This window comes from Chironomus tepperi, unplaced genomic scaffold, assembly GCF_022539635.2.
Source record: "Chironomus tepperi strain 1889 unplaced genomic scaffold, CSIRO-AGI_Ctep_v1 contig_364, whole genome shotgun sequence".
NCBI classification, from domain to species: Eukaryota; Metazoa; Arthropoda; class Insecta; order Diptera; family Chironomidae; genus Chironomus; species Chironomus tepperi.
In genome coordinates this window covers 3,905,998-3,929,681 of record NW_027226486.1, presented here as the reverse complement: position 1 = coordinate 3,929,681, position 23,684 = coordinate 3,905,998, and the positions used below count along the sequence as shown (strand labels likewise).

At 32.6% G+C, this 23,684-nt stretch overlaps 2 protein-coding genes across 12 annotated transcripts in view; one reads left to right on the top strand and one right to left on the bottom strand.

Annotated features, from left to right (window-relative positions):
- Positions 1 to 1,420: 1,420 nt before the first annotated feature.
- Positions 1,421 to 23,684, bottom strand: part of LOC139095230 (uncharacterized) — a 27,525-nt gene continuing 5,261 nt past the window's right edge. For 3 of the 11 annotated variants that reach the window (XR_011544846.1, XR_011544851.1, XR_011544852.1), the window contains exons 2-4: positions 4,212 to 5,736; positions 2,584 to 3,256; positions 1,601 to 1,821 (exon numbers count right to left, since the gene is read on the bottom strand). Coding sequence is in view for 1 of the 11 variants with exons in the window: in XM_070646513.1 (XP_070502614.1) it covers positions 2,833 to 3,256; positions 4,212 to 5,599 (1,812 nt within the window). In the remaining 10 variants the exon portion in view is untranslated. The other 8 variants (XR_011544848.1, XR_011544844.1, XR_011544847.1 and 5 more) reach the window with 8 other exon arrangements.
- LOC139095472 (ionotropic receptor 75a-like) lies at positions 7,449 to 17,648 on the top strand. The gene is made up of 8 exons (XM_070646827.1): positions 7,449 to 7,605; positions 7,673 to 7,821; positions 9,618 to 9,753; positions 10,193 to 10,385; positions 11,963 to 12,058; positions 13,092 to 13,423; positions 13,495 to 13,745; positions 17,018 to 17,648. The coding sequence occupies exons 1-8, from the start codon at positions 7,449 to 7,451 to the stop codon at positions 17,534 to 17,536; spliced, it is 1,833 nt and encodes a 610-aa protein (XP_070502928.1). The 3' UTR covers positions 17,537 to 17,648.

Below are 23,684 nucleotides of genomic sequence, written 5' to 3'. Positions count from 1 at the left end.
GAATGTTATTCCTGTGAAGCAATAACTTAATAAAATAACACTAATTTTACTTCTTCAAAAAATAAATTTGTACTTATCTAAGTGAGAGTAAAAAATGAAATAAAAAAAATTTGTAAATGAAAATGAAAAAAATTATAAAAAAAAATATTTCTGAAAATTTTTTGTGTATACATAACTTCAATTTTTTTTTCATAAATGAACACATTGTAAATATTTTGATAAAAATAAAGCATTGCAAACATTATAAAGTTGATTAAAATTTCAAATTCTTTACAATCTTTTTTTGTATGAATTTTAATTTGATAGTTACTGCACATAAGCTGTTGTGCTGTAGATTTAGGGATTGCGGACTGTTGTATGTTATAGATGACTAGACTTTGCACAGCTGTCTGAGGTTGTTTCCGGAAAGATATGGGATGAAGAAATTGGACGGGATTTTTGGGATTTAAAGGAGTTTAGAGGGGTTTAGAGTTATGGATGCAGTTTGTTTCTTTGAAAACTAAGAATCTTGAATTCCAATGGTTTTTGAGTGCTTGAGCCTCAAATTTTAACAATATTTTGAAGTTGAGCGTAAGTCTTGATCTCGACTAACGCTCAAGACTACGCGAGAAGTCTCGGTCTTCGTATCGGAACCCTTAGTAGAGCGGTCTATGGAACAATTCAAAGAAAAACCGCAAGGAGTGATGAAAAAGTTTCTGAACAGCTTAGTTGGCATATTAATTTGAACACGCAGATAAAAATTTCATTTGCAACTCAAAAAGTCATCGGTTCGAATCCTCCCATATTCAAATTTGTGCTGTTTTGGAAGATTTGGATACGTCAACTGCTTAATGAACGAGATCAAGACGAAATTGGATTAGGGATGGTCTAGGAACAACGTTGGATTAAGGAGCTACAAGATTACTATTCTGGAAATGGACATGAAGGCATAACACGAAAAATTGGAATGAGAAGCTCTACAAGATTACCTTATGAAGGAATATTGATAGAATAGACTCTTATAGGAATATCCTTTACATCAGATATTTACAAACAAATCCAACCACAGGATTAGTAGAATCCATTCCAAAGGATATAGTCATAGATAACCATACATCACTGCTACTTCTACTATATTCTCCTTGCAAAAAAAAGTCAAGACTTCTTCTAAAAAGCCAAATTCCACCATGGCTAGACGTTACGAATGTAATAAGATCAATCTAAATTTGAAATTAGAATTGCTCAATTATATTTATTGACATCATGTAGTCTGTAAGTACTCTCGTCTACACGCTCAGTTTTATTTTAGGTGAGAATATTTTAGCTCGGCTACTCATTAAGTGAACATTTTTAGCCGGCTAAATTTTTCGCTATACGCTCATATGTTTATGCGAACTATGCGCATTGTCTGTTATAGGATATATTACTGGACTGCATATCAGATATTTACAAACAAATCCAACCACAGGATTATGTAGAATCCATTCCAAAGGATATAGTCATAGATAACCATACATCACTGCTACTTCTACTATATTCTCCTTGCAAAAAAAAGTCAAGACTTCTTCTAAAAAGCCAAATTCCACCATGGCTAGACGTTACGAATGTAATAAGATCAATCTAAATTTGAAATTATAGCTTTATTGGATCAGTACTATAAATTTAAAGCTTATTTATTGAGCATCCTCACCTTCTAGTCTGTAACATTTTTTTCCTACTCAATATCGTACTCTCGTCTAATACATTTAGTCAACGAAAATTGAGTGCTCAAAGGTTTGAAATGGAATGATGCCACACAAATCGGCATTAAGATCAAATTTTTCAGCTACTAAAATTCCTCGACTAAATTGAGTCAGTGGAAATCCAATAAATTTACATGTAAGAAAAACATCGCATTATTTAGATATATTACAAAATACAGTATAGAATTTCCAACAACACAGCACTACAAAATTGCTTCATGTTCAAAACATCACCGCATGTGCTAAAAATAAATCATGAAGAAGGGATTTTTCACGATTCTACAGCTAAATAACATTTTTTGTGAAGCATGAAATTTTCAATGCCAATGGTTTTTATATTATTTTTGACGAAAATGTGTCAAATGTTTCTAATAGATCAGTGGTGGGCAACCTTTTAGTTTTTGCGACACAGCTTTGGAATAAGCCTCTGTCGAAACCGCATACGACAGACTGTTCTTAGCACTTTGAAACATTTGTAGCGAAACATTCATGTGACACACTAATGAGCAGCGACACAATCGTGTTGTACACTAATGTGACGCGATACAATCGTGTGACACTAATGTGATGGGACACAATAGTGTGACACACTAATGTGCCGCGACACACTCGTGTGACACTAATGTACACAATGTGACAAACTAATGTGACCGCGACACAATCGTGTGATGTGACTAAGTAATGTACCGCGACACAATCGTATGACACAATAGTGTGCCGTGACAAAATCGTGTCTCACTAATATGCCGCGAAACACATGCTGCTCACCACTGATGTACCACGAAACAATCATAAGGCACATTAATGTGTCACGACACATTCGTATGGCACACTAATGTATCTTGACATACATGTTGCTCACCACTGAACTAGACTAGATGAAATTCGATATCTCCGGAACCTTATAAGAGTATGTATTATTAGAGGAAGCAATGTTAAAGAGCTAGAATATCTTTAAATTTAGATGTTGATCAATAATTTCTCAATTCTAATACAACTTTTAAAACTATTTAAAAATTCATTTACATTTTGTGAGTTTTGCATGACGACGCTCAATAAGTAGACTTGATAGGAACACGATTTAAAAAATAAAAAAAAAAAGTTTTCGTCTTCATCGCTTCAAAAAATTCCATAAATATTCAATGATGAAAACGATGCTCGATACGACAACTCCCAACATTAATATTTGAAAGGAACCAAACAAATGATGAAGTGTCAAAACTTTTGCCGCATCACCTTGCTCATTCCATACTTTTGTTTCGTATATATGCCAATATTTTATCAAACCAGCGGACATAAATAATGAAATTTTTTCGTCCAACTTTTCATTTAAATAAAAATTCTTTGGCGTATAGAAGACAACGGCAATACTCATTAAATGCTCCTTAAGAATTGTCATTTGTTCCATTCCACGATTGAGATAATTACGATGCATAACTTTGTATTTTCCCAAGATGAGAGTTCCTTTAAATGATGGATTGACAATAAGTTGATTGATATATTCTTCCCTCTGTTGACTCGTGATGTTCACAATTCTATAATAATTTATCAGAATAATAATTTTTTTCCAGCATTACTTCATGATATTATACGTGTGGGAATACTTCCAAGTATCATTAAGGAAAAGCTTTCTAAGGTGAGCCAATAGAACAGGTTGGCAACCTACACCTGGGGTTCATATATTTTCCAAAAAAATTTTGTTTGCCTAACTTTGCTCAGTAACACAAAATAGGTGGAAAGAATAGCACAAGTCGTTTAATCACACGGAACTAAGTTCATGGAATTTCAAAAAAAAAAAAATTGGTAACACTTATTGTGTCGTGGTTTACAGGTTGCCTACCTTTGCCCAGTAACACAAAGTAGACTAAGGAGTTCATAACCCCTAACCCGAATAGCACAAGTCGTTTAATCGATCCAAAATTCGGAACTAGGCCGTCATGACTCTGGCTTGGTTCCGGGTTCGGTTTAAATCCGGGCCTCTCTGTTTTAATCCGGTACCAAGTCAGAGTCACGCCAGCCTGGGACCGGATTTTTGATCTGTTATAACGTTCATATGAGATTTGAATAATATTTATTGTACATAGTTGAAGACCCCTTTTCAAACAAAAGTTCAATTGTTACTTAAACTCCGAAGAATAAACATTATGTGAAATTATAAATCCGTAAGGAAGTCGTTTTGATTAAACTACATTTATACAATTACAAAATGTTCGATTAACCGATTTGTGCTATTTGGGTAATGAACTTTGTGTTCCATGTTGCTTCCAAATTGGTGTCATATAAAGCCTTGTGTCGCTCGAATTTTGAGGTTAATCATCTCCAAAAAAAGTGCCGATGGTGTGAAACTGATCAAAAGAATGTATATCAGTTCCGTGCTATTTAGTGTAAAATCCTGGTACTGATTGCATTTCTCACTTGTACCAGTATCTATCCCAGGCAGTGCAGGCTAATACTATTGGCACACTCAACATCCAGAAAACTTTATCTTACCTCGACTTAATATTCTCATTATGCATGAAAATTTCTGCTGACGTCTTCAATACAAAAATACTTAAATCATTTGCCTTAATTTCATCGATACTCTGTAATTCGGGATGTCGTTGTTCTTGTTGCATGAGATGAAACATTAATGCTTGATAGAATGTTCGAATATTAAGAGCAAAGAAGAGATAATTTAATAATAAAAATCTGGCAAAATTTCCTTTAGGTAGAATATTCTGTGCGCCTCCCAACAGTGCAGCCAGCATGTTTAAATCCGGAGCATTAACATTATATCCAAATATAAAGTTTTGAAGTCTCTTAGATCGACTACATTTTACAATACATATGATAATCAAACCGGCAATGGATGTTGTCAGTAATAAAATCCAAACAGTCCATGTGAAAGGATATTGGAGTTTCTCAAAGGCACTAAATTCTTTTCCTGGAGGTATCACAATAATCGCATAGTCATTATAATATGCAGTAGTACTATCAAGATGTCCCAATCTTGTTTTAGTTAGCCAATAACAATCAAAACCCAAATCAACATTTTTCTCTAAAAGCAATTTAAAGGGACCATCAGCCTTTCCGTCTTCATCAAGATATCCTTGAGTTTTTGTAAACGTATAATCTATATGGAAATTTAATGCTTCCGATAAACCATTTAATACGCTTATATCACTTCCACTTGGATATTTTTGACCATTTACAGTAACTTTCTCTTCTACACATGGGCTAGCATCCATTGATGTTCCAACTCGTATCGAACAATTGTTTAAATTTTTAAACTTATCCGGATAGAATTTACCCTCGTTATTATTTATAAATCTACCATTTTGAAATTTATTTATGATTACGGGATGAGTATTTGCACAATTATTTTTTTGAAACGGAAAAAATGTTAAGACAGAAGCATCGCTTTTATTTTCAGCATATATAATATTTACATTGTAAATATTTATCTTCCACATGCTTTGCATCATCATCTCAAAATTGTATTCTTTTCCATTCAGCATCACGAAAAGGAAAAATTTACGAAAGTCAAATGCTTTTGATGTAAATAGCTTATAATATTCCCAAAAATTTTCCATTGAGTGTACCAAAAATATGGCATGTTTTAAAGGTCCTGGATGTTTGAATCTTTCCACGTCCTTAACGCGCACCACGCAGACAGTTAATAATGTTTTTAACAAGTCATCAAGGAAGTCCGAAATGTGATTTTTATGCTCTTTAGAGCTCTTTGTTATGATCACATTAGCATTGAGCTGGGCCGTTTCACAAACATGTGATGCCATCTCTGTGGTCGCTTGAACGAGAATCTCATCATGCTCACAGGAGATGATCCGAAACAGCAATAGAACTGTGATAAGTATGAATTTCATTTTATTACTGTTCATTATGGCTGCTGAAATGGTTCTTTTATAAGGGATGATTTTGTCCAGTCATCAATACTAATAATATCCTTTAATAATTTTTTATGACATCTCTCGGCAGTGATTTTCATCAGATATGGACACGGTTGATTGAATATCAACTAAAAGAAGATATGGAAATTTTTTTATTATTTACGATTGACATTAATTACGATATATTTTTTAAATAATTAAATTATATTTTATATCCATCCATCGAATGCAGGATAATTGGACAGGCTGTTAAAATTTATTTTCATATCTGATATAAATTGGTGGAAATTCATCAATTATTTTTTACAATTTTTATCAATATTTATTGGGGATGAGGGCTAATCTGAGCTATATTTTGTGGTTAATCTCATTTATTAAGGATTTTGCGTCGAATCAGTGATTTGTAGACTAGATCAGAATATCACAAATCTGGAAGTTGATCAAAAAACCAATTTGACCTCCCCAGGTTAGTGTGACTCTGACTTAATGGATTCGGTTTAAATCCAGCACCATACCAGAGTCACGCTTGCCTAGTGCCGTAGTTTTGATCTATTGATCGACTTGTGGTAGTCGGAACACATAGTTACAGGAGTAGCTATTGTTATTATAAACCTGGTTCCAATAGATTTTGCAGAAAATTCTTCTAAAACTTGTTACACCAACTACATTTTATGCTGTAAATGTGAAATAAGCTTATGATGAGACTCAAACCCTCGCTTCAAACTGAACATCATAACTTCGTCACTGTGCTGATGGAAATACTCAACATTTACCTAAAATTACACTGACAGCACCATTTTGACGACGAAATATGCGGGTCACCGTATAGTGCTGTTCGGACAATCATTAGCCGGTAGATCTGACCATTTAAGATATGAAATACTGAGTTTTGATCTGCTAGCCAACTATTTAAACACAGAGAATTTATTTCTTTCTTGCTAGATTTGATATTCTAGTGATAAAGTACTTTAGTAGTCGGGTATTCACAATAATGCATTTAAAATTGGGAATTGCCAAGTGGTAGCCTTCAATGGTAGCTAAGCTGTCAACCAGGCTCAATTGCCAACTAAGAGAGGTCATGAATCACAACTGATCTATACGGTCAGTGATTTAAGGAAGGAAACAACCGAGAAATTAGTAAAGCTACCTTTTAGCTCGTTTACGCTGTACGGCTACCTTTCATCAGGCCATTTGAAGCCAATTAAATGCAATGACCACAAAGCAGAGACTCTATCAAGCTTTCATGCTTAGCAAATAATCAAATCATTCAAATTATCAATCATTGCTGCAATTTGTTGATTAATAAAGGAAATAAAGATTATCAACTCTGTCTCATTTGTTTGTTTTCATCAGCACCAATCTTGATCTAAAGTCATTCAACTCGTGCAGAATTTTATTGGCCAAAAAAACTAAACCTGATTAAAATTTGCATAAAAAAATATTTTAATTTTTTTTTCCAAAAAAACAGCCACGAAATCTTCATGACATTTGTGAAATTTCCTTTTAGTCCAATTTTTAAATCCTGTTAGCCTTAATATTATTCTTAATTCTATTTGTTTGCCCTGAAAATTGCTATTACATTAACGACGGTAGCTTTTCAATCAATTATTCTTGATTCCGAGATAGACAAACAGAATTTGCAGTTCAAAGCTCCATGAGACATGATTTAATAAAAATACCGAAAATTGCCAACGTTTAAAGGAACAAAAATTGATGAAAATTGCTAAATAAACAATTTGAGGCTGCCCGAATGAATCCAGGTGTATCGATTCCCATCAAAAAAAAAGTCTATATAAAGATTGAGGAAAAATCATATTTCTCATTCAATTGGGGACGAAAAATGTTGCCAAGACTGTGCTCATTCCTTCTTATATCATGTCTATTTATTTCATTAGCAAATGGAAGGAACATTTTTGAAGTTAGTGAAGTGATAACGAACATTTTAAATCTCATAAATAATTCTCGCTCAATTGATATCAAGACATGTTGGATGGTCGGTAAGTTAACATGCTTACATTGAATTCTATTTAGTTTAGTCGTAAACATCTATAATTTTTATTATAGACGAGCAAGTTGAACTAGTTAAGGCCTTGAATCGGAAATATATACTTGCAAAAGTTGAAAAGAAGCAAAAAATATTTCATGATAAATCTCATCGTAACTGGCTTTTAATTGATGCGAATTGTGAGGATGAATTGAAACTTCTAACAAAGGTTTTTGTGTCTTTTAATTTTTTTTTTTTGGCACTTAATAGTTGGTTAGAAATTTGACATTAGATGTGTAGTAAACTTGAACTCATAATGATCATGAATTCGCAAATGTTATTGTACTGACCGAGGGCAAATAGAGTAGAAATTGCTGAAAATCTGCAACCAGGAAAGCGTGTCTCTGTCCTCAGATCAGATTCGATGAAATCTGACCTCAAGCCAAAGTTAAGTTGGCTTAGAGCCAGATTTTTAGCCATTTCGGCGGAGTGGACTCTCCAGAACTAATGTTTATCTTTTGTGGATATAAAATGCATTTTAAGTATCAAGAGAGACAAAATGCATAATTTCTAGAGTCGATTCTAATTCGAAGTATAAGATGTGTCGAAGCCAACTCGGATTCTATATGAAGTTCAATCGACCATACAAAATCAAAGTCGTCTTCCAGCTTTCAGATTACCACATTACCACATTTGCAAAGGAATCACAAATCTGGAAGACGACTTTGATTTTGTATGGTCGATTGGTCTTCATACAGATTCTGAATCGTCTTTAAGCTATGTAATTAGCACTTCTTACAGATTATCGTAAAATTTGACTCATATTCACACTTTGTACATTACTAAGAGTCAAATAGAGCATAAAAACTTACAATATATTTCAATGTGTGGAATAATACACATTCTGTGCTCAAATACTTCAATACAACAATCAGTATACGGCAGTTTACGATCTAAGTTACGTCACTAGATCATGATGAATTGTTTACTAATCTCCTAGACTAGACTAGGTAGCTACATTAGCATGTACATATTTAATACGAATTCTTGCTGTAATTCATATGAATTAAATGAATTAAAATTATCATAAAATTTTTATGGACCAGTACAGTAAGTTCCTCTGTTAGATTTCCAAGCTAGTATGATGAGTAGATTCGAAGCTATATGTAGACAAATCTGTCAATTGAAGATTAAGGCTTCCGTGGTCGAGTGGTTAGATAACAGATTGGATGTCTTTTCAAAGATCGTGGGTTCGATTCCCACCCGAGGCCATTTCTCTAGCATTACATAGAGTTATTGTAGATATTACAAAGATTCGGACATTGTTCATGACCATTACAGGTTCCAATCATTTTCTTAAGGTTGTGGACCTGTATGGTGATTATGTAAATGCTCAAAATTTGAAGAAATCAATTCGGCAGTTCCATTAATCTTTAAGATACAATGAGCAAACTCATTTAAATGATCATGCTAATGAGTATACTCAATCACTACAAGTGAGCATGTTCCTACTTTGTCCGGGTATTAAGAATACAGTCTGAATGAAGCTGAAAACCTAACAAACGCAACAAACCTAACAAATCCAACCTCAAATATCAAAAATGCTCTAATACTTAACTAAATTGAAAACATTCCCATACTAAAAACTGCCTTAACAACTAACAACTCCACTTTCTTACTTACAATAAAAACTTAACTAGCCTGCCAGTAATTATAAAAAAAATACACAAGAATTTATCGATTACTTCCAACTTTTTTTTTGAAAGCATGTAATGCTTTGCAATAACATCATGCGAACAAAACAAAAAAACAAAAAATTTGGAATTTAATTACGCATGGAACTATAAAAAAGTTTTTTATCCATACACATGTATACACTAGTCACAGCACAGCAAAAAATTGAAATACAATAATCTCTTGGGACAATATCCATTTCATATTTCTCACTGCAATAATAAAATATGACCTACTCATTTACAGTCATAAATTATTTCCAAACATTTTTTAACGCAATTTATTTTGCAGCTATCGAACATTGAATTCAGCAAGATTAACATCATTGCATTTATTAATGATACAGATCTACAAAAATTACAATTCTCAATCAATTCTGAGTTTTTCTACCTGATTGAGAATCTATCGAGTATAAAGGTCAAACAAGGTAAGATTCCGAATTAAACTTTAAGACAGTTGTGGGCAACCTTTGTGTTGTGGTACATTTTTTTGGGAAATGTCATGAATTGGGGCTCCTGGGGCCGATTTCTACGGTGATGGTATGGTACCGTATAAATTAGGAACACTACGGTACCACTGGCACAGTGCAGGTATACATTGTACCGTACCAGTCGTGTATCTGTAACAGTCGTGGATCTATACCAGCCATGTATCTGTACCAGTCGTGTATCTGTAACAGTCGTGGTCCCGCACCATACTGCACCGTATCGCACCGTCGCAGAATAAATCGGTACGGTCCCCATGGATGTCGTGCGCGGCTACATTCATGGCTTCCCACCAATTTGCTCCATACCACATAAAAGGTTCCCAACCACTGCTTATAACCTCTCAAAACATTCCCTTTTATCTGTATTTACATTCAACAGCTTATCGTCCTTCAAATGGAACTTCTCTTGTTACTGAGAATTTTGGCACATGGTTTAAAGACCAGAAGATATTTATAGATCATCGAAAAGTAAAAATTACGTCAATCAGAAGAAAGGATTTCAATTTATTGCAACTTAATGCTTCTTTAGTCACAACAAATAACGTCTCACAATTCAATCTTGATAACTATCGGTACATCTATATGCTTATGATATGAAAATATTAAAGGAGTAACGGTCTGTTTCATGAATTTTTAAAAAAAGAGTTTAATAACCTGGTGATAAGTGACGTTCATTTAGGGATGTTGCAAGTGTTGGGATAGAATGGCACGTTTCCCGGTTCGCTAAGACTTAAATGGAGGAGGTTAGGTGGTGCGCTATTTTTAAATATTCTCCCGGGTCCGCCAAAACTGTCTGCTTCCGAACTTGGTTACGCATTCAAAAGTGTAGTTAGAATCTCTCTCAAGCCAACCTCCATGGGGAGGGGCAGATAAGTGAGGACATACGCACCATGCGGTCCATGACATTTGCTAAAAATTCCGGTATCGCGGCCCACAGTTTAGACAATACTGCTCTAAAGTATGCATAAGTAGGTCCTAAATCCTCTTTTTAACTACGCTCATGAGTTCCACACCTTAATCCACATCCTAATCTAAATGTTAAACATCATAAATAGATAACACCACGTTCAATATAATATAGGAGTGTTTCGCGACTAGATTTTTTTATTGCCGAGAATTCTCAAAATTTTGGACATAAAATTTGCAAATTTTTTATCGAAATAGAGAAAATGTTTTACGCACAAATCAAAATAAGTAAGGAAGTTGATAAAATATTCAATACGCATTTTCTTAAAATGGCATGAAATTCTATAGCAAAAAGCTCCATAATTGTCAGTAAAACAATAACTTATATTTGTTGCCAAAAAATTAAAATCTATATGACCTTTATTCAGAGATGCGGAACTAAACAAAGACACAGACAGACAGACACCATTAATAGCAGTAAAAAATATGCCAACAGAAGAAGAAGAAAAAACTTTAATTTATGCGATAGCTGATAATCAGAATGTGCTTTTGGGTATTTCTGAATTTATCAATGAAGTCGCTCATGATTGTAGTTTGTGAGGAACTGATGTATTTTTTCGATTAATCATTTGTACGATTAAGACATCTTTAATGGCTTTGAACTCATGACTATCACAAAAAATGACCCGAGCGACATAATGCAGCGAAGAATTAGACTTAAATTATCTGTCACGGTAGTATCACGGTCACAGTGGTGTCACAGTCACAGTGGTTTCACGGTCACAGTCACAATGGTGTCACAGTCACAGTCATGTCACAGTGTTGTCACGGTCACAGTCGTATCATGGTCACAGTGGTGTCACAGTCAAAGTGGTCTCACGATCACAGTGGATGACAATTTTGCGTCTAACCGTTAAAATGCGACGTGACGAACGCGTTGTGCTGCTCGGGTAGAGCTGTTCAGACTTTATTCTGTCACAACTTGCCAATCTCTTATTTACAATGACTTGTATTTGAACTTTTTTGGGTAAATAAGTAAGTTTTATAGACTATAACTTTGTTATATTGTGGCATCAACTGTCATATCGACCATCCCACGTCACAAATGAATGATTCTTAAGTGGGCTTTTGTGAAACAGACTAGAAACTTTTAAAAACAATTCCGAATAGCCCATCAAGGCACTTGACATTTATACAGTATTGCCAACATCCTGTAATAATTCAACTTCTTTTAAATCCACAGCGATACTCACATCGACACGATAACAAAACTCAATTACAAGCTGACAAATCTAGTGATAGAGTGGCTTAATGCATCTATAGCATATTCATTTGTTGAGTAAGTTGTGGTTTTAATTACTATTTGATAAAGAACTTCCATTATAAATCTTCTGTTTGTGCTGCGTTTTGTACAAAAAAAAATTCTTAATTAATATAGAACAAAAATTAACTACAAAAGCTTCCTGCGATTGACAGAAAGACAATTCTTTTGAGATAAAAGAGCATTACAAATAGGTAATGGATTAGTCGAACTTGAACTTTGTAGAGGTTAATGACGCATCTCATCTTACAAGAAAAGGCAAAGAACATTTTTCAAATTCTTAAAAGAATGCTTAATGGATTATTTCGTCAGAAAATCCCTGGATGCAAAATTGTAATTTGAATTTTAAATGTCTTAGAAATGAAACGATTTATTAAAAAAAAGTTATAAATATTCATGAGCGTCAAAAAAAAAAGTATGATTTTAAATTAAAATGACATTAAGATTTAGGATTATAGCTACTTAGTGTCATTATTTGACCTTTGGCATTCCCAGCTTGCTTAAGTGAGATTAGATTTTGAAAAATTATTTGATTTAATTTTTGGGGGTCAATCATAAATGATGTTTGTTAATAAGTGAAGCTTTTAATTGTTAATGTACATTGCAGTGTACATTATGCTATGTCGCGAAACATAAAGTATGTTGCGGAACAAACTATGTGTAGCGAAACATATTTGTGTCATACAACACATGTGTTGCGGTACACACTTGTTCGTCGAGGAACACATAGAGACTTTAATCGTGTACTACACAACATGTGAGCTACACAACTCATAAGCTATGCAACATGTGAGCTACACAACTTTTTATCTGTGGCACATACTTGTGAGCTATGCAACATGTGAGCTACACAACATGTGTTACGCAACATATGAGCTGTGCAACACGTGTGCTACACAACTTGTATGTTGCGGCACATATTGACCCGCAATGTTTGTGACACAGTCGTCAAATCTTCATACCATAAAGCATATTGACCATGTCAGAGCCCTTTAGACCCTTACTTGAACCTCATTATTAAACGACTCCTAACCTTACTTTTATTCAACAGCACGTGGGGATACAAGAACAATAAAACAAAGGAATGGAATGGTATGATTGGGGAATTAATAAATAATAAGTCTGACATCGGCGCTTCACCATTGTTCTTAACATCGGATAGAATTGACGTTATAGACTATTTAATATGCACATCTCAAACACGATCTAAATTTGTTTTTCGTTCACCAAAATTATCATTCACAGAGAACGTGTTTGTTCTCCCTTTTCACGAGGACGTATGGATTTGTTTGATTATTTCCCCTTTTATTGCTGCTTTATTCCTATACTTTTCACTCTTCACTGAATGGAAATCAAATATCGGGATCATAAAACCGTCACTAAGTAAGAGTATTTTTTTGTTCTTTTATTGCCCTGCAGCATGACATTAAATATTAATTTCTTCAACTTTTCAGATGATTCATTTTTTACATTATATTGTGCGATTACGCAACAAGGAATTGTTCAAGTACCAAAAGCATATGGATCGAGATTGATTATGTACATTTCATTTACAGCATTCATGTTCCTATATGCTAGCTATTCAGCAAATATTGTGGCATTGCTCCAGAGTCCTTCGAATAAAATTCAAACCCTTACTGATTTATTAAATTCACGTTTAGAATTCGGAGTCGATGATACGGTATTCAACCATTTCTACTTTAAGGTTAGTATGTAGTAATGCTATTCAATTCCATTAAATTAAATGATTTTATAAAATATTAAAATGATATTCTGACGAAGGATTGGAAAATTGTTTCAATGCGTTTGGAATATTTGATTTAAGATTGCATTGAAAAATTGAATTATTTTCCATTTTGTTTTTTTGCAAATTTGATAAAATTACTGTTTAAGGATTGAATTATGTTTGAATTTAGTTTGAAATGGGTTTGCTCACGTTTAATTGACAAGGTTATGACCTTATAATAGTCTAAATATGGGAATATTAGAGAAAATTTTGAATCTGAACATTTGAGGTGAAGTAAACAAACTTTCCCGCCAAAATAAATTAATTCAAATGTCAATGCCACCTTGAGGTCGGCCGACCTTTGCAATAAAGTTGACAGTTCAATTAAGTTTCATATTTATCTGTAAAGGATTAATGCTAATCTTGTGTAATTAACAAAAAACTGAATTAATTATGAAAGAGGAGCTTACAGGTGTTTTTTTTGATACGCAAATCACTTTTTTTTTTTGCAAAAAACCAGAATTGCTTCTAAATTTAGGTCTTGCAAGTCATACTGTTCAAAATATTGGATATGACTTTCAACAATATGCAAATGAGAATGATAAGAATTTACGATTTTATGTCCGAATATTCCTGTTTCGTAAAGCCTGCCAAGAAAAATTAGCCAACTGACATCTTTTTATTGAGTTGGGTACAATGAATGCATCAATAAAGAAGCACTTTCACCTTTCGAATCTAAAAAATCCAATGATATCAGAAGCCTATTGGAAATACATTGTTGTTAATCCCTATTGACATTACATTCAAGTTTAATACACTCGAAATTGCGATATTATTGTCTCGATAAGAAGTTAAGTTTGGCAGTTAATCCACTGAGTTTTATTTTTTTTTTTGTTTCAATAAGGGTCGATACTAACTATTATCATTGTGGAAAGACGCTTTGCAATTGAGATAAAATGAATTGAAGCAGTCTTTGTTTTTAAGAAGAGATTTTTGTGTGAATTGGATTAAATCTATTGAGAAGTAGACAGAGAAAAAGATTTAATGCAGTATAGATAGTCTTTGATATTGGTAATATCCTTAAGAGTGTATTTTAAGTATCGAATGTCGGTCGAGGGAATGTGTACTCTGTTGAGTGGCTATTTGACTTTCATTTTGTATTGATTACTACTGGAAGTCAATGACTGGAGGTAACTCGACTGACTAGGACAAAATACATCGAATTTAGAATTGCATTAGATATTTTACTTTTGAACCAAGGAAATTGTCATTTTTGGGATTATCTTTAGGGTCTTTTTCATGTTTTGGCTCTAATCTTAGTTCCAAAGCTTTGCAATCATTGCACTGAGTAGACCAGTACAGTTTACAGTAGCAGAGCAACTGCTCTGATGTGAAGTTTCCCAAAATCTAAGTTTCGATGAATTATCGAGACCGAGACCGAGATCTTAACTGCATTCTGCGACAAATCGAGACTATGAAGTCTTTGTCTTTGATTCGAGAGTTCTTATTTAATGACTATCTGTAGTCTACAGAGAAGAAAACACGGCTATAGCACATATAATTCGAAGAAAAGGCAATCAAATAATTTCTCCTGCCGGGTCTCGAATCCACGACCTCAAGTGCAATAATTAGGCTGCAATTTGATATCGAAGTACTTAACCATTCCACTACCGAGTCACTTCGACCCATGAATAACATAAATGTCACTAAAAGCATTAAAACAGCTATAATTAGCATGTTGTTGGTGTTCCTTGGCTAAGACGCACGTGGGCACATTGCTACGCGGAATATCAGGGGCGTAGTCAGTCAATTTTTCGAGAGGTTAGTTTGAAATACTTGAAAAAAATTCAGAAATTTAAGGAGAGTTTTTGGGTTTTTTTCAAGATAAATCTTATCAAATTAAAAGTAGGGAGAGGGATTGACATTCCCCTAAATACGCTCATGTCAATCATGCTTGTTTTTAATGAAAAAGGAAATAAAATTAGCTCAAAACACAATTCTATTTTTAGATACAACACGCATATTTTTAATAAAGTGTATCTAACAATGCTTGTTCATTTGAACATAAGAAGCCATTACAAGCAATAAAAACCGCTCTTAATTAAATATTTATTTAATTATTCCAACTTTTTACACTTCATTAAACAACATTTATGTAATGATATGTAAAAATATTTGTACAATTGTTCCGAACTTCCTTTTAATTTTTACTGGTTCTATCAGCTGAAATTGTTATCAATTCCGCATATTTCAATTAAAAAATGGCAAAATTGAGCAGAGATTCAACTGTTGTTTGATGTCAATAAACAATTTTAGCTCTCTAGTGCTTAGTGGCATCTCCTGTGACGTCTTTAGCAAATTTGAAATATCTTAGAAATTTCCATCACAATTTCATACCAATACGTCTGTATCTCATCAAATTTTAAACTATACTAATCCATTAAAAGTGCCTTGAAACTTTTTTTAATGGATTTAATTTATTAATTTTAATTAAAGATTCAATCTTCATTAATACCAAGTCAGTGAAAACCATTTTTTAAACTTGAAAAATTCTTTATGTTTTGTACATTTTAAAGCTCACGTAATATTCATCTTCATTATTCATCACTTAATGCATACAAAAATAATAATAAAAAGTGAACGGAACAAAAGTACGAGCGAAACCGATTATCTCATTTTAAACAGTTCACTATTTTGGTATTTACACTTCATTCCTTCACAAAAATAAGAAATAAATTAAAAAAGTAATCGTTTCTAGTAAGTGACTAAAGCGCATTTTTGTATTAGTGATCAGAAATTTGACTAATAATCGTTTTTAGAAATTCAAATTTTGTAACGGTTTTTAAGAATTTGAAATTTTTTTCTAAAAAGTTGTTAGATTAAAAATAATATTTTTAACGGTTTTTCAAATTTCAAACTTCATGGTTCAAATTTTGGATTCGCAAATAACTTTGTAATATTTTCCAATTCAATTTTCCAGTTCAACTTCAATTTAGCCAACTTCAGGTTATCTCTGATTTGTAGCCAACTTCAGGTATATTTCCCAGTTCAATTTTTCATTCGCAGCCAACTTCAGGTATATTTCCCAGTTAAATTGCCAAGTTAACGAGTTCTTGACGACAGTCATCCGACCATCCAGACAAAGTGTTTTTTCTACTATTTCCCAAAAATGCGCTAACAATTTCGTTTGTTTTATTATAAAAATGTTTAAATTTTAATCTTTATTGTTTTTTCTTCGCCTTCGTAAACAGCATGCAGATGAAAATGTCAGACGGGAAATTTATTTGAATAAAATAAGGAACAAAGACGGCGGAGAGAATTTTTATAACATGTCAGAAGGGATAGGAAGAGTACGTGACGGTCATTTTGCATTTCACATGGAAGTCGGTGTCGGTTATAAATTTGTTAGTGAAATATTTCAAGAGGACGAGAAATGTGGATTACAAGAGATACAATATCTTCAAGTAATTGATCCGTTTTATGCTTTGAGGAAGAAGTCACCGTATAAGGAACATTTTAAAATTGGATTATTGAGACTACAGGAGAATGGACTACAAGCTAGAGAGAATGCACGATTTTATACGAAGAAACCAAAATGTCATTCTGGTAATTCGAATTTTGTGTCTGTGGGAATGATTGATACACGTCCTGCATTTCTAATTTTTGGATATGGACTTGGATCCGCTATGTTGTTGATGCTCATTGAAAGGGCATATTATCGATATTTTGGGGAAATATCGGTTAAGAACTGTGTCAAGAAAAAGTCTTAAATGCTTTATTTGTGGGACCAAAAATTAATTTAAATTTCTGGGTCATTTTGGTAAATGACGTGCTTAGCATGATTGATGTTTTAGTAATATTGATTTTAATGTCACTAAGTAATTTTAGAAGTTGTTAGTATCTTAAAAAATATAAAAGTTATAACGTTAAAAAAATATTTAAAAAATTTTAACGGTAAAAAATTATTTGAAATTTTTAACAGTCAAAAAATATTTAAAATTTTTAACAGTCATAAAATATTCAAAAATTTTCAACGGTCAAAAATTTTTTAAAATTTTAACGGTCAAAACATATTTGAAAATCAACAAAAAAAAAGCTATTTTTGCAAAAAAATTAATTCATTTTTGCAAAGTCATTGAAACTTCATGTTAAAAAATAAGAAACTAGACATTAAAAGCCTGAACGTGTCATTGAAATAAGAAACTAGTAATTCAATTTAAGAAATTAGTCCAGTGTTTCTCAATTATTGTTCCGTAATAGCTACAGTAGTGCATCTCGAGCTTTGCTACGCGACATACCACTGCAGTGCTTCTTGAACTGTGGTACGCAATATGCAACTGCAGTGCTCCACGACACACTACTGTAGTGTAACTGTGTTCAGTGACACACTACTGTAGTGCTTCTCTATCTATGTTCTGCGACACACTTCTGCAGTGTTTTTCAAACAATGGTCCGTGCTTTCAATCTATGCTGCGACAACAGCAGTGTTTCTCAAACATTGATCCGTGACACAACTTATTGTATTGCTTAATCATTCACATAATACGCAGTGTGTCTCACATGTGTTCCGCGACACACACTTATTGTTTCACATGTATCACGAACATGCGCCACATGTGTGACGACAAAAAAAATTCAAACTCCATACATATGTGGCTTACTGTACCACTCTCCAAAAAAGTTCGAGCAGCACTGCATCATTCACTAAAAATTCATAATTTTGCAAGCAAATTCTATTTCACTTCACTAAACTTGCCACTTGGTAAATCTTTTAATGCTTTACAATTTCCAAATAGCAACAACTTTTTTTATGATAATTGAGGTCTACTTGAATATCCTTCACTTTTTTTGCTACTTCCTTGTGCTAATTATTTCTTCTCAAAAAAATGTATATGATTTTTTTCAATGTCAATCGAGTGTAATTCAAGAGATCGGAAGATACTTCTTTAATGTCCAATATGCAACATTGAGCACAGATATTTCTTAATAACATTTTATTGTTCCTATTCGGAAGTTATTAAATGCTGTTAGTTAATTAAGCTAAGAATATAAACTGAACATCCGTTGGAAATGAAAATTGCATCAATTAAAAGCTTACGGGTGGTCATAAGTGTCTTATGCAATTTAGAATGGGTTTCTTGGGGTGATTCTTGTGGTGATGGTGTGGTACGGTACAGAAGGATTACTTTAGCATATTAGCTATGTCAGTATATTGTTCTAGTGGTGTAGCTATATTGTATCGTAACAATTTTAGTTGTCGTTGACTCTAGTTGTGACAATCTCGAGAATCTAACTCCAACCGTAAGTAATTTATACTTGGTGCCAGATTTGACATACATCTGGCCAGCTCTGGTTTAAATCCGGCCATATTTGGTTTAAAATTAGTCTGATTTGGCTTAAAATCAACCAGATTTGGCATGAATACTGCCAGTTTTGGCTTAAATCCATCCATATCTGACTTAAATCCGGTCAATTTTAGCCAGATTGGGCTTAAATTCAGCCAGATTTGGCTTATGTCCAGCCAGATTTGGTTTATGTCAAGCCAGATATGGTTTCAATTCAGCCAAATTTGACCAAAATCCGGCAACATATGGCTCAAATTCAGCCAATTTAGTATTTGGCTTAAATACAGCCAGATTTTGATTAAATTTTCGGTCATATTTGCCTTAAATCCGGCACCATGCCAGAGTCACTTTGAATCGACTAACCGACTTGTGCAATTCGTAAAGGCAATTTGAAGACTATCTCCAAGAAGGTCTAGAAGTAGAATTTCTATAGACACCACATATGACCGTCCCCCTCTCCCTTATCCAGAACAAACTCAAATACTATGTCTTACTTACAGTATAATTAAAGCATGTATAAAATTGTATTAAAAGCAATAAAGCTATGCACATTAATATTAAGTTCCTCACCTAACCAAAAAAAAAAAATTGTTTGACTTCACCTCTCCGTTAATGGAACCATTATTTGTTGTTTTGCAGAATGCTTTTCAATTCAATTTTTTGTCTTCTTATTTAGTATGTACAATAATATGAAGCACTCATCTCCGCGTCAGTACAAAGATTGAAATGTAAAAATTTTTTTGTTTATAGCCTTGCCAGGTATGAAAGGTTAAATCGTTTTTTTCGTATATTTTTCGGAGTACGTCACTATCGAACAACTATCCACGTAAGTTTGAGGTTGAATAAAGGAAATCGACAGTAAGTATAAAAAATTAATAATAAGAAAATATTAATCATGTATCACAAATAATGTATATTTAATCGTGTGTTTGATAGAAAGCAGAAGTCGATGATGGGGTCATGTGAATATATTTTGGGATTGATGGAACTTCCTAATAATGTGTTAATTTATATTCGTGACTCTAATAAGACAGCTGATCTTTTATTGTCTTTCATGATGAGAAAAACAAAGATTTCTTTACTGACCAGGACAATCATAAATATGTTCGGATTTTTGGAATGCTGTTTATTAACAAGTTTTTTGGTCTTTTGGCAAATGAATTGGTTGATTTGATGATATCTATTGAGACTGAATATTAACGACTTTTATCAAAAGATGCTGCATAATTGTTACCAAATGAGAATGCTAACTAGGTACCGTAAGAATATCTTTGAGCATATGCTTGTATGTATATATATGTGAAATGGCATCAGTAGCCTAAATGGGAGAGCGTTGGCCTTACGTGCCAAAGGTCCTGGGTTCAATCCCAGGCTGGGTCCTTCAGTCATTATATATATTGTATGTATATTAGGATCCGTTAGGGTAAAACATCTAATCAAAGCATTATATTGGACTATCTTGGAAGATTTAGCATGTATGGACATCACAATGTCTTAGCAAGGTCAACGCTAAGAGAACTTTCGGAAATTATGTATACATTTGGGGATGAGGGAGTTGGATGAGAAACAGGGGGTTCAGATATGAGATATAGTTCTTGCATTTAATAAGGAAGATCCAGGTTCACTTCACTGACCGTACAGATCAGCTGTGATGCATGGTCTCTCTGAGTTAACGTCTAAAACTGGCTCTATCGATTGCTGCCCTTCTAAACTAGATGTAGGCAATTTAGGTTGCCTGAGCCATCAATTTTTACTAAATTGCAATTCGCCAGATAGTGTCACTCAAGATGGCTCTGGTTTTGGACAAGATTCAGTGAAATGCACTCTCAGGTCATACTCATGCAGATCTGGTTGATTATTTTGATTCTTCCATGCTGTATGTCATCCGGATGTGTGGTTTCGGAGTCAGACTTACTTTATCTTGTGTTTGAATGTAGCTATTTGTAATCATCGACAACACCTATTACCTAACAAATTTACCTTAAAAATGTCAAAAACAGCAAGTTTCCTTAATTCAAAGGACAAATATCACCAGTATTAATCAAATTAAAATCTGAGGTCAATCAACTGATTAATCCTTTCGTTGTCCTAGCTAAATTATCAATGAAAATGTCATCTTCTAAAATAAAATGCTCCTTTGATCAGCATCGCAATAAATTAAGATTTTGCACAAAGATCAAAAGAATAAGTCATGGGTATCTGACGTCAATATGAAATTTTTGGAATGTCATGGCTCAAACTATTGTGTTGGATAATAAATTGTTTTGATTTCTTCTTAACTTTTTCTTATTTTGAGTTAGGCACAGGGGGTTATCTAGGGAATCAAACTGGAAGGAGTCTTATCCAGAGGTTTCTGGGCAAATTTTGAGGTTAGATTCCAATATTTGGACAAAAGTCTTCAATTACCTTGACAAATTCGAAAATTTGAAAGCGTATGACAACGATTGACACATAGTGAAATGTTGCAACCACAGCGACGAGGCCACAGTATACTTAGAACCAAGTGACGGCCAATTTGACAAATTTGGTTGTTCCCGCCAAGTAACTGCCTTGTTGTTCTAAGTATACAACCGTCTCGTCAACGTGGTGTCAACGTAGTTTCAACATGGTTCAATATGTGCCGAATGGGTAACCATTTCAATTTTAGAATTGCCCTCAAAAAGTGTCTTGCTACTTACCTGACCAGCCGGTTTTCATGAAAGAAATTGTAATTTGCATGCTTGATTCAAGAATACATTTTTAGGGGTCATTTGAAAATAACACATCGTTTTGCAGCAATCTTGGCTTTAAATAACAACTACTAAACATTCTGTAGGATAGAATTATTCAAATGACAATAAACCAAGCACCCAAAGATTATAATTTTGGAATTACAACTATTTATAAATTACAAATAAAACAAATAACCTCAAAACTTCCGCCGAAAGTCGACTGAATGTAAATTAATTAATTTTTCATGAAATTTTTCTCGGAAATTTTACTATGATGATTAATGAATCCTTTTTTCTATGACGCGTCTAGACACTAACGTAGGTCTTCTTCATCTTTAATGATCTGCTTATTACAAATTTGTTTTGCTTTATTTAACGCATGGAATGTAGAATATGCAAATCAATTGTGTATTTAACTTGATTATGAGCGATTAGCCTACTATGCTTAATAAATTTGAAGGCTTTTTGTTATTATTACATTTTGTGGATTTAAATAGAATTATTCTACCGACTATTAATCAGGTAATGATTGCGCAGCATGAAGATATTATCTATTGTATATATTCTTATGTCTATAATAAGTTATTTTCAATAAAAATAGCACGGACAATTTTAACGATTAAGACTTTGTTTTTAAATGAATTGAGATTATTTTTATTACAAGAAGTACGAGTTTTTAATTTAATGGAGGAAGCAATTCAGGTTTCGGTAAGAATTTTGTTTTGAGGACATGTTTACAATCGAATTGTAATCTTTTGTTTATAATCTGTCTGATCTGTTGGACTTTGTAGTTAAGAATTAATCTCTTATTTTAAATTAGATTTAAATTTTTAAAATTCAAAAAATCTCATTTTTGATTTTTAAATTTGAAAAATTCAAGTTATTAAATTTTAAAAATCAAATTTTTAAATTTTGAACAGTCAGAAATTCAATTTTTTAATATTTAAAATAAAAATAAAATTTTTAGATTTTCAAATTCAAATTTTTTACTTTTATCAAATTCAAATTTTAATTTTTTGAATTCAAATTTTTAACTTTTCAAATTCAAATTTTTAAATGTTCAAATTCAAAATTTTCAAATTTTTTGATTCAAAATTTCAAATTTAAAAAAAAATTTCAAATTTTAAAAAAAAATCTAAATATGAAATTTTGTAAAATCAAATTATTAAACTTTGCAAAATCAAATTTTAAAATTTTTAAATTTTCAAATTCAAATTTTGAATTTTCAAATTCAAATTTTTTTTAATTTTCGAATTCAAAATTTTAAATTTCCAAATTTAAATTTTAAAATTTTCAAATTTCAAATTTTTTCAAATTTTAATCATCAAAATTCAAAATTTAAAATTTTTTTTTAAATTTAAGATGGAAATTTCAACTTTTTAAATTTTTCAAATTCAAATTTTTAATTTTGAAAAATCAAAATTTTAAATTTTGAATTTTGAAGAATCAAATTAAAATTTTTTAAGGTTTAAGATTTAAAAAAAACTTTCAAATTATTAAATTTTCAAGATTGCAGCAATTAATCATCAAATCATTCACAAAATGACATTAAAAAAACTTGAATCTTTTACTTCCTGTCACATTTAAGATAAATGTGTCACAGACACATCTTGACGTCAGAATATTGGACATCTTTTAAATTAAATGCACAATTTTCGGTCATTTATAGCTACATCGTATCTTTTTATTATTTATCTTGGATACCCAATACAAAATTTATATTAAAAAACCTTTTGTGGCATAATAAGAACAAGAAGTAAATTCTCAAACGATGCGTCAATGTACGGCATCTAACATGTTTCGTTCCAAATACAACCTTACCTTTTTGTCTTAAATGTGTTTGATGCCAAAAATTTATTTTT